The sequence below is a fragment of the Mesitornis unicolor genome, unplaced genomic scaffold (assembly GCF_000695765.1).
Source record: "Mesitornis unicolor isolate BGI_N332 unplaced genomic scaffold, ASM69576v1 scaffold44644, whole genome shotgun sequence".
NCBI lineage: Eukaryota > Metazoa > Chordata > Aves > Mesitornithiformes > Mesitornithidae > Mesitornis > Mesitornis unicolor.
In genome coordinates, this window is record NW_010178934.1 from 6,349 (window position 1) to 18,439 (window position 12,091).

Consider the following 12,091-nt stretch of genomic DNA (forward strand, 5'->3'; position numbering starts at 1 on the left):
GCAGTTCTTCACAAACTGCTCCAGCATGGGCCTTTTCCTTGGGGTGCAGGCCTTCAGGAATGGACGGTTCCAGCAGGGTCCCCTCTCTGGGGCCACAGGTCCTGCGAGGAGCCTGCTCCGGTGCGGGCTCTCCACAGAGTCACAGCCTCTTTCGGGTGCATCTGCCTGCTGTGGTGTGGGGTCCTCTGCAGGCTGTAGATGGATCTCTGCTTCACCATAAACCTCCATGGGCTGCAGGAGGACAGCCTGCCTCACCATGGTCTTCACCATGCAGTGCAGGGGAATCTCTGCTCTTGCACCTGGAGCACCTTCTCCTCCTTTTTCACTGGCCTTGGTGTCCGCAGAGTTGTTTCTCTCCCATATTCTCAATCCTTTTCTCTCATCTGCTGTTGCACAGTGTTTTTTAATTACCCTTTCTTATATATGTTATCACAAAGGCACCGCCAGCATCACTGATGGGCTCAGCTTTGGTCAGCAGCAAATCTATCTTGGAGACGGCTGGCACTGGCTCTGTCCGACATGGGGCTGCTTCTGGCATCTTGTCACAAAAGTCTCCCCTGCAGCCACTCCCCACTACCAAAACCTTGCTGTGTAAAGTAAATACATCCCTGCTTTTCCAAAATAATGTTCTATAGATTTTGTGATTTTTGTTTTAGTTTTAAAACATTGCAACCTCAGTTTGCATAAAATGTAGTGTATACAATTAATGGCTACTTTCCAGAAGCAGTTTATTCAATCTGATTTATCAGTCTGCTGAAAAAAGCCTGAATGGATGTAATTTCTCTTGAGTTGCCTTACAGCTGTATGTAGCTGCTTTCTTCTGTATCCTCTAGCCGAAGCCTTATCCTTCGCTTCTGCAGGCAGTGCAAGTAATTTCATCCAAATATAAAGCACTCTTTCAAAGTGTGAGAAAATGTAATCTTTGGTTTCTTTTTTTTTATTACCTGTCCCTCCTACCCCACTCGGTTGCTTGTATAAGGGAAACTCTGGGAGATTATTTTTATCATTAAAATGTATTCGGTTCAGTTTCTGGTCATAATACTGACAAGCTTCTCTGCTTTCATTCTAGCCTTTGGACTTTCATCAGACTTGTGCTAAAAAATGTCATAGACAAAACAAACTGACAACACCGTGAAGCTATTGAAAATGTGTATACATAAAGTATTGAAAGCAAGTGGAAGTTGGACTTTTTAAATTTTCAAACTTTCATTTATCCGGATTTTAGCCTGTGGATTTAAAAATTAATTTGAGGAATGTAACTTTGCTGTAGGTACTTCTTCAATTTAATTTTTTTTAAAGTACTTTAGGCATTATGTTCCTCTAGTTTCCTTCACGGTTCAGAAGTTTCCATGTACATTTAATTTGTGCCTCCCACCTAATAAAATTTTTATTGCCTATTGATGACTGTATTATACTGTTCAGTATCAGCTGTTGATTTGAATTTAGAAACATACCAAAATCAGGCTTGATAAATCTTGCTCCTATTTTGACTTAATGTAACATGGTAATTTAATTGGTAATTACGGTTAATTACCTGGTAACTTAATGTTACCCAGCAGAGGTAGACTTTTTCATTCTGCTCCTTTTGTGAAAGGGTCCTCACTGCCAAGGAAGACAATATCTTTATTTTATTTTTCAGATGACTACTTTGGGGAACCTGACACCATCAAGCACTGTGTTTTTCTGTTGTGATATGCAAGAGCGATTCCGGCCTGCAATCAAGTACTTTGGTGATATCATCAGCGTGGGCCAACGACTGGTATGGTTTTTGCTTTTTTTTTTTTCTTGTAATGAGCTTTGATCACACATGTAAATTATTATTTTATAGACAGGCAGTTTACTGGTTTTCCAGTTACAAGTAACAGCAATGTTTTTATATGACTGTTCTTTAATACTTTCTTTTCTTGTATGCCTTCCTCTCTGCCCACTTGCAGCTCCAAGGTGCACGGCTCTTAGGAATTCCAGTTATTGTTACCGAGCAGTATCCCAAAGGTCTTGGCAGCACTGTGCAAGAAATTGATTTAACAGGAGCTAAACTTGTGCTTCCCAAAACAAAATTTTCAATGGTGTTGCCAGAAGTCGAAGCAGCATTAGCAGAGATCCCTGGAGTCCGCAGCATTGTCCTGTTCGGAGTAGAAGTATGTGCCTTGGCATTCTTGTACTGGTTTATAGTAATGTCTGTTGACCCACAGTAGTGTTAAGCATTGCTTTCTGTGATTAAAAAAAAGTAAATTTATATTGCTTAGGGCTCAGATATCCTTTACAGATTAAATTATTCTATGTTATTTGTCTTTGATGTTGGCTCATAATAAAATTTGAAATGAGATATTTGTAAACTACAAGCTCTTCTCTCAAGCTCGGTTGTCATTTTAAACACATGCTGAGTTCCCTAGAAATATCAGCGTAGAAAAATATGTGTTTGAGCCATAATTAATTATGTACTTTAATTTGCCATTATGCTACTCATGTTTTATAATAATGCTTTTTTGATGGGTATTTTGCCTTTGATTTCTCCCCTGTAGACTCATGTCTGCATCCAGCAAACAGCATTGGAATTAATTGGCAGAGGCCTGGAAGTTCATATTGTAGCTGATGCCACCTCATCAAGAAGTATGATGGACAGAATGTTTGCTCTTGAGGTAAGTTTCTTAGTCAGGCTTTTTCCACCTTGCGTCTGTATATTAATTTCCCTGCTCATTGTAAGATAACAAGGAATTTCTAAGGATGGTAAGCAGTGGACTAATGTAGATTTGAGAAGAGGTGAATACTCTGATTCTCAGAATAACTTCCAGGATGGAGAAGTATTACTGTCTTATATTTCCTCCTTAAACTATGGTTTAATATGTGGACATGAATTTTAAAAGTGATTGTTTTGTGCAATCTAGGTTACTCTGTATAACCATTCACATTTGAGGATATTTTCTTAGGGAATGTTATCTGTACAGCAGATTAAAAGTGGTACAGAGCTTTTGGCTTTGTTGTTCCAAACAGCACTTGTTCTGCCGTTGAAATTCCTTGAAATGAAATGGAATATAGTAAGTGATCCTGATCAAAGCTCCTTCTCGAATGTCTCCCTCCCTATGCTCTTCCTCATCAGTGCAAATTAAAGCTTAATCTCAAGACTCTAATGATAATAAAGATTTATTCTCCCCCCTACTCCCAGTTTGGAGCTTAGTCTATCTAATTATCGAGAAAGCAGAAATAAATGTAACAAGGAGATCTAAAAGCACGTACAACTATGTTGTAGGAAATTCATGCAGATGATTTTTTGATAGTGTACTCTAACTTGCCTAAAGGCATCACGGTTGGAAATCAAAAACTGATATATACATTAAGTATTGCCATTTTTGCTTCAGGCCCTAACAATTATTTGGAAATTGAAACTAACAATAACTATGTAATTTTATACTTTTTTTCTTAGATTTGGAGAAGACTTAATTTCTTCTGGTTCTCATGAATAAGAGAATTAAGGGCTAAAGCGAAATCACCAGCATTTAGTGTTTGATGAAACCCATGACTTTGATTAAATGGAAGCTTTATGTCCTTTGTCACGTAAAGGATAGCGACGCACAATGCAGGAATGGCTGAAATCTTGAACTTCCCAAATCAATGTGGTAGCAAAAGAGACAAAAAAAATACAGAAAATCTGAAATCTCTTTGTCATATTGTAGATGTCCTTTTACATTTGATGATCACTTACACTGTGTCTGCAAGCATAGAAGTTGGTTCAGTCTAACAGAGGTTAAAGCTGTGAGTAGCTGGCTTTGCTTTGCTTTCTAGCCAGAGAGGTATCAATCATCTTAAAAGCGTGGTTGGTAACAAAAGCTGCAATCCAAGAAAATCAGTCAGTTTTGGATATCTTTATAGTATGTCTTTGCAATGTTTTCTCACCAAGCACAAAGAAAACATTTTGCTGTCATCATTAAAATACTATTCAGGGAACATTTGCTGGCTTGCTGTGATGAGCCAGCCAGTTATATGGCAGTAACTCCTCCTCTGTGACTCCATGTGCCAACGTTGTCTCTTTTCTGTGCTGTAGAGCCTTTCTTAAAAAGGCAACTGAAGGCTGTGGGCTGGAGCGGGCAAGAGATGGGCATGTTTGGGAGCAAGAGACCATGAAAAGGGACACATGTACTAGACGTGTCAGTAATCCCAATTGACCATGGGGATACATTTCTTAGGGAAATTGGCAAATACCAAAGCATTGGGTAATCCTACTTTAGTCTTGCTGTACAGCTGATGGTTCCTAGTCACACTTTTTTAGTAAGTCTGACATTGATTCTTGTGCAAACTTGCTCCATACTTGGTGAGCTGACGTGAGGTTCATTGATCTGGGTCCCTTGTATGCCTCTCCTTACCTTTCTGTGAAGATGTTTGTAACATTTGTCTTTTCCTATTAACACAGCCCTCCTCTGTTCACTGTGACCTCTCAAGGATGATAAAGACCTTGCAGTGATAACATTCAGCATCCTTAACAACCTCAAATAAATCCTCTCTGGTCCCGTGGACCACAGTCCTCCACATTTTCCCTCATGTAGCTTGTGTTTTGATGACAAGGTGACAAACACGCAGATATGTGAACAGGTGTACTAGGAAGTGCAGTTTGAATTAATTGATAGCCAAAACTTTGGTATCTGCCTGGATCACCCTGAAGAGTTACTGTCTCTGCTTCTGTTGTGCCCTTAAAAATGACAACAGGCAAAAACTTGCAATCAACCCCCTGCCCCTACCCCAGAAACTAAAAAAACTCAAAAATTTCACTGGTGAAATAATTCAACCAAGGTTGAGGCTGTTCTAAGTCTCTACCCTATCTGATGGAGACGCTTGTGTCACTGCTTGGTTTCAGACTGAGCCAGCTTAGTCTGTTCCTGCTGGATTTCTGTTCTGTTCTGCACTTGTTCTACTTGTTCCTGTGGTGTGGATGCAACACATGCTTGCTGCTTTCCTTTGTCTGAAAGACTATATTCCAAGAAAACTTCCTTTCCTTGAATATCATCCAGTATGTTTATCATGTGCATCTCTTCACTTCTATTAATCTCAAAACTATGTAAATTGTACTTAGCCTTAGAAGTAGAGTATAAACCAATGCCAACCTGTTTGACATGTTTTGGTATGTCTTGCTTCTAAGGAGAAGACATTATCTTTTTTTAATCAACATTTCTTGGAAGGCAAGGTTCTTTAACAGTCTTTTTTTTTCTCTCATCCATACTAGTTAAAAACAAAAAACTTTGTATTCTTGGAGAAGAACATCTTGAAAACATTATTGTAATATTTAATTTTGATTTTCCTATTTATCTCTTTTGTATGGAGTTTAAACAAATGTGTCATTGTACGGAGTGGGAGAGCTTGAGAAGCTATCTGCTTTGTTTCAACTTAAGAGTATCGCAAGTCTTGCTGTCATTATTGCAAGCAGAAAGCGTTGACTTGAGTAAATCTAGCCTAGTTAGCTTATCATTGTATAGACTGTGTTACATATACTTTACTGGTCCCTTAAAATTAGTTACTTTTCCCCATCAATTGCTTTGTAATTAAACAACTAAACAGCAGTGATTTGTGTCTGCCCTGGAAAGTTTGGAGCTTCTTTTTCCTTCAGTAATAACAATTGAAACCTGGCTGAAGGCATACGAATCTGTGTTTTCTGCCTCTTACCCTCATTCAGGACCCAATTAGATTTGGTGGAGCATGCAGCTGAGTAGAGACTGATGGAGGGAAAGCTGGATCCATGAAGAGTTCTACTGCCAAAGCATCTGTATGATTGCTTGGAAGCTGATGAGGGGCACTGGGTGGTCAGCACAACAAGTCTTAATAGTCTTAAAAGTCTGAAAATAAGTCCTGTGGCTTGGGCTACATGAAGCATTGCTTTGTTTAGTTGCATGTTTAAAAGATCGAGCAGGCTTTTTTCAGTTTTGCTCTCTATGCAGCGATGCCTTTTATTCTTGTAGCCTGAGAGAGCAACTTGGGAGTTACTGAGGCTGTAATGAGATGTTGGTTAAAAGGCGCTGCTATTGTGCCAGTATGATTTATAAGGCCTGTAGAAGAGCTTTTCGTTCTGTCTCCTGAGATTATTAGTACTAGCACGTGGTGTAGTCCAAAGACTGAACTACTAGTACATAACAAGCCCTGAAATAGAAATTGTTACAATTAAGTTTCTTGCTTAATGCCTTTAGCTTGGGGTTTGCTATTTTATTTTCCCTAGGCCTTTCATATCTGCGTGAGAGTGAAGAAAGCTATCTTTGAGACCATGCAAAGGGAACGGGTTGTTAATATAAGAGGGGATGGGACTTCTGCATATTAAATCTGACGTGGCAAAAGAATCCAGTCCAAGTAGGAAGCCTTATTTGTAATCTAGGGCAGCCTTTTTCCTCAGTGAAGTCTATAAGCAGTCACTTTCCATCCTAGCTTTGTAACAGGCACTGCTAAGAAATGCTGGAATGGCAATACTTTTGTTAACAGAAATTGTTTTTAAAAATACCATCTATTTTTTTTACAAAATGCATATTTATTAACGTTTTCAAGTATCTCACATTATTGTCTCTCTATTCTTTTCTCTTTCAGCGTCTTGCTCGTACTGGAATTATAGTTACTACTAGTGAAGCTATATTGCTGCAGCTGGTAGCTGATAAAGAACATCCAAAATTCAAAGAAATCCAAAATCTCATTAAGGCGAGTGCCCCTGAGTCAGGGCTCCTTTCTAAAGTTTAAAGAGGATGTGGAGGAAATGGATCTCATTGTCATCTTTAAGGTGTATGCCTTCTTTCACTCAATGTTTGATGGAAGTGTAAAATTAAAAATTGACATACTTGTGCTTGCCATAGCAAAATTGTCTGGTTTTACACCTGAGTACCAGTATGTTCTATTTAGTTACAGCTGTCAGAGTCTTTCAGTACTGTAGGACCATTTTGTTGTCAAATTTTCTTATTTATTTAAAAAAAAAAATTCACAAAGGTGCCTGCTAGTCCATACTATATGCCATTTGTAACAGCTCCAGACAGTGCATATTTGTAAATGTGTTCTGTGATATTCTGTTCTACTTTTGTATTAATAGAAAATAATTATATATTGGATAAATACGATGTGATACACTTTAATGTTCTATGTAAATGAAGTATTTTAATAAGGCATAAGCTAAAATCAAGATATATGGACTACATGTGCAGTCCTGTTTCCTTAGCTAAAAACTAAGTGCTTTACTTCAAAGACAAGACACAGATCAAGCAGCATCTGATGTCTGATTGCTTTAGATAGCTGAAACCTGCATCATGACTTTCAATTATTCTGAAACTGACTTCCTAACTCTGTACTTCACTTAAGTGTATGCAAACAAAAAGGAAGTGTTATTTAATGACTTCTTTCTAAAAAAAAAACTAGTGTAAAGTCCTTCATAACTGGCAGAAGATTACCAAAACTTCAAATAATTTGCAATACTAAGGATGTTAGAGAACAAAAGCTTTTCAGCTTTGAGTGCTAAATCTACTACTATATTTAGATTTATCTGGGGATCTTTTACACCATTTTAGTTAGGTTTAATAATTACATCTATATACTCATTTGGCCAATGAACTCTGAAAGAAACCTTGGCTTCTCCAGGTGGTGGTGGTGGTGTTACTGTTTTGGGTTTTGTTTTGTTTGGTGGTTTGAGTTTTTTTAGTTTTATTTGGTGGTTGGTTGGGGTACTTTTTGTGGGCTGCGGTGGAGTTTAAACAGAATCTGGCCTAAAAGCATACTTTAGAAAAATAACATAATTAACTTAATTTTATATATATATATATTTTCTATCTAGACCCAATCTTTTAACATGGTTATTCATAAAGGCACTTCCTTCATGTTCCAGTGGTTTAAACAATGTTGTGTAAAGTTTACAATATAACTGAGACATTTATTTTTTTAAAAGAGTACTAGAAGGTGTCATACTGAACACTGATCTTTTTGGTAGAAAACCAATTACAGTACATGCATTGGTTTAAATTGCTTATTTTCCCCACAAGATGGCTCTAAAATAATTGTTTCAGAGAGTTATAAACTTAATGTGTTCGAAACAAATAATGTTAACATTTGCTGTCTCTCTTACACTTGTGATATTTATTGAAGAGCAAATCCTGAGCTGTGTTTGCTGTGGACCTTATTCTGTTTTGTGCAGCTGTGGAATTTCCATAGATGTCATGGGAATTTTGTGTAAAGATCAAGGGTGGGTAATGTCTAATAATTCTTGTCTTTTGTGTCTAGCTACAGTGTTATTTAGTGCTCCAAAATAAAAGGAATGAATGTTAGGCGTCAAGTTGGAGGCAGGGAGACAAGTTGAGTTAAAGAACCATTGCCCTATATCACTGACCTACTTTTAATCTTCTTTTCTGATATATTAATCATGTTGCCTGGCAGTATAAAGTCTACTTATATAAATCAGCAGCTGTGCACAAAAATACTGTAAGTTTCTTGTGAAATAATCTTATTGCTTTCTTTGCTTTATGTGTTGGTGGTACCTAGAGTTAGTAATTGCAGGAGAAATAGTAACAGGTTTTTTACATATATTTATTTTTGGAACAGTATAAATTTCCTCAATAACAAATATATTTATTTTTAAGGTGTGATTCTATTTATTAGTAGATATATACCATTTTTATACAAACATAAGTTGGATGACAGATATCACAAGTTTCATTGCACACAGTCCTTTCCTAACTAAGGTGTTTAGCATGAGGGGAATCATTTGGTAGCAAAATAACAATGGAAAATAATCTAGTAAATACATTTATTTTTATCTGTGATGATGATCTAACTTGTTTTTTTCCCCATATCTGTGTAACCTTCTGTGGCAAACTAGATTTTTGTCAAGGTGTGTGTTTTGTGTATTCTTCCATAAGCTTAAAAAATTAGAAGGGAATTGCCTAATGTTATGCTATGAAACTGAGCTCTTAGGTGTGAAATTAGGGACAGAATGATTGAAGTCTTACTGCTTCAGATGAGATTCTAAGAGTGTTTATTTTTAAAAATTAGAAAAAGCGTTGCCATATTTCTCTTGCATAAAGTGAGTTTATTCACAAGAGAATTTCTTTTGCTTCTTCATGCTCTAACTCATCTGTCCTCCAACACATGGGTGTTTCTTTGCAGCAGAACAGCAGAACTGAGCTGTGTGAGAAGAGGTGTGCAGGCTGTTGTGTTGTGTAGTGGAAGTACTCTTTTGCCCTGCAAAGATATAACATAAACTAATGAATAGTATGGAGGAGTATTGCTTAGGGGTATACAGAGGTGATCATGAAGAACCCTAATTCATCCCTATCTAGGTGCCAAGCCGTCCTTTAAAGGTGCCACCACAGCTATGGCGAAGCAGCACGACTACCACATGCTGTAAGTGGCTTCAGTGTAGTTTATCTTTCCTTAGGGAAGCAGAAGTGTCCTTGATGGAGAAGGCTGGGTTATTTTCCTTGGCAGGTGTTCTGCTTCTGTTGAAACTTGCTGATGTTTTGTTTGCATCAGTGGAGCAGCTGGTGTAAAAATTCTGCACTACATACAATAGTAGGCATGCGCATGATTAGTTTTTCTCTGCTAAACCCTTACAAAGATGAGTCCTTTTTTTCTTACTAGGACAGTTTAGGTTTTGAGTTTAAAATATGATCCTGTCTATTCACAGAACCACAGTCCTCTATTATTTTTCCATCTGTAGGACAACTTTGTATGAACTAAGACAAGTAAGGTCTCCAGTACCCTTTGCAAAACCTGAAAACAGAATGAATATAAAATCAGCTGTTGCTAGCTAATGTTTTCTATTATCATCATTACAAATGGCTGGAGAAATTATGCTATGGGACTGCTCCGCCATAATTTCTGCACTTGCCTGACAGTAGTTCTCAGATAAATGTGCACTTAAATAAATCATGCTGTTTATTGAGTATATTTCCTATTAGATGTCAGGGTGGTTCTCTCTCCCTTCTACCCCTTCAAATTTATTACATTACGTAAATGTGCATTAATCTTTCAGGAGATAAGAATTAAGATCAATCTTTTCTTTTTACTTGAGCACTCTTGCTTTTTCTTTTAGAAGCCTCATAGATTTTTTTTTGTCAAAGCTACATACTTGTTATCTTATGTAAGAGAAGAAACCTTGATGCTTTGATGCTTTAAAAACTTTTGTTTCAATTAAACATGAATTAATAGCTGGAGCTGTGGAGCCCTGAGGAAAGGCAAATTGTATTAAGGAGGATAAAGACTTTTACTTTGATAAGCAGTGATGCCAACTAGTACTTTCATGTAGTCCACTTGTTATTCTGCAGAGTATTTTCTACCATATTAAGTACTATGGCAGTGACAGAGGATGTCAGTGATTTGTAGAATCTGTGATTTTTTTCCCCTGTGGATAAATTAGAGATAAACTATACTAGATGGGTTTAACAGATGTCCTTCAGATAGGTTTAGAACATCTGCTCTGCAAATGGGCTGGGACAGGAAATCCTTGAAAAAAAAATTCTGTTTTGATTGTCCAGTGCTGGTTTCTTCTTAATAATCTCTGAAATTGAATAGTTTCATGAAGCTGTTGTTAGACCTTTCTGTAATCTCAAGAAGTGCTTCTCGTATATCAGAACTTACAATTGATAGTATGCTGCCACTTCTCTTAAAAGAGAACTGTAGATGTAGATATAGATAAGGTAGAGTGTGGGATCTGGTCTTTCATAACTCATTTGAATTGTATAACTTAGTTCTTCATAGGAGATAAAGGAATATTTGCAAAGGACTGCTGTGAATAGAAGAAATTTATTAAGTATTAGCTTGCTTAGGTCAGCTTAATAGACTTACTGTAACCACCAGGGTTGGCAGCTCTCCTGCCACTGACGGCATTAGGCTTTGCTTTAATGAAACCCTTTTATCTGCTCAAGAGAGAAGATTGAGCAAACAAATGAGCAGTTAATAGAGAATAGGTGGTAAAGTGCAAAGGCAAAAGGGAAAAAACCCTCTTGTTTTCTAATAATTACTGATCTTTTTTTTCCATGCAAATGTTAAGAAGCTGGAACACTTACTAATGCAGAATTATGTACCTTAAGTTTGCAAAACTGAGTAGGTCACAGCAGTCCTTGCTTCAGTCTTGCTGTGTACTTTACTTTCTTCGTGTACTTTTTTTACCTTGTTTTCGTTACCTTGTAACTGTCTAAAAAGCAGACTCTGCGAAGCTTTTTGGCTCCAAGTATCACAGAAATTGCCAACTGGAAGGGTGCTATCTGCTATCAAAATGAAAAATAATCAAAAAGAAAAAAAATTTAAAAAAAATTTGAAAAATTATCAAAAAGAAAATAATTCTGCTATCAAAATGAAAAAGAAGAGGAAGGTGTTGGAGCAATGACTGAAGATCACCATTTACTTGGCTCTGACATCCCCAAGGCAGGTATGACCTGCACTGTAGTTTCAAGAGTAGGAACAAAACCGAGACTGAAGACAAACAAAAAGCTTTCTGAAAACAAAGATATCTCATCATAATTGGAATGACTTTACCTGTCTAGGACATGGATTTTTACAGCTAAAAGATCTTTGTAAACCTGAAGTGAAGCAAGTTAGAGCTGAGTTAGTTAGAGCTGAGTCGGTGCCACTCATCTTGCATCACAGGGAGGAGGCTGAATTGTTAGATTGAGCCAAAATCCATTAGAGGTGGCCTCTCGTTGTGCTGCCACAGGGAAGCAGACTTTCACAGTTAATCTGTCTGAGAATATTGGAACTGTTTTTTGAGAAAGATTTGCTGGTTCAGGTTCACAAAGCTCTTTTTCAATTGAACTTCTGAACCTGATTTAAAATACTGTTCAGAGATCTGGAAAAGCAGATCTCTGGCTACTACACTGTTTCCACAGATCACAAGAACTTATTAAAATTAAGTGTAATGCTACGGTTTTTTTTAAAGTTTTGTTATGTGCCTCTTTGTGTTATTTGTGTCCCAGTAAAACACATTAGACGTTCTAGCCTTCGAGTATTGATCCAGAATTTAAAGATTTCATTGAGTATCTTAGTAATATTAATGGGATTTGAATTGTGGCTTTGCCCACAGGGAAGGCTCCATCCAGATTTCCTCCCAAGTCATAAAATAGGAAACATTCCTGATAGGTAGAACCAGGGAATA

General features: G+C 37.3%; 1 protein-coding gene across 1 annotated transcript; it reads left to right on the top strand.

The window, feature by feature from the left end:
- The first annotated feature begins 455 nt into the window (after positions 1–455).
- On the top strand, positions 456–6,886 carry LOC104539153 (isochorismatase domain-containing protein 1-like). Its single transcript, XM_010182607.1, has 5 exons — positions 456–596; positions 1,640–1,759; positions 1,935–2,138; positions 2,523–2,639; positions 6,556–6,886. Exons 1-5 carry the CDS (start codon positions 456–458, stop codon positions 6,700–6,702), a joined length of 729 nt encoding a protein of 242 aa, XP_010180909.1. The 3' UTR covers positions 6,703–6,886.
- Positions 6,887–12,091: the final 5,205 nt, after the last annotated feature.

Bases quoted from the DNA above. Each gene is read 5' to 3' on its own strand.
- LOC104539153 (XM_010182607.1), top strand. From the start codon at position 456: ATGGGCTCAGCTTTGGTCAGCAGCAAATCTATCTTGGAGACGGCTGGC. The intron at 597-1,639 runs GTAAATACATCC...TTTATTTTTCAG, and splicing joins CCAAAACCTTGCTGTGTAAA to ATGACTACTTTGGGGAACCT. The intron at 2,139-2,522 runs GTATGTGCCTTG...TCTCCCCTGTAG, and splicing joins TTGTCCTGTTCGGAGTAGAA to ACTCATGTCTGCATCCAGCA.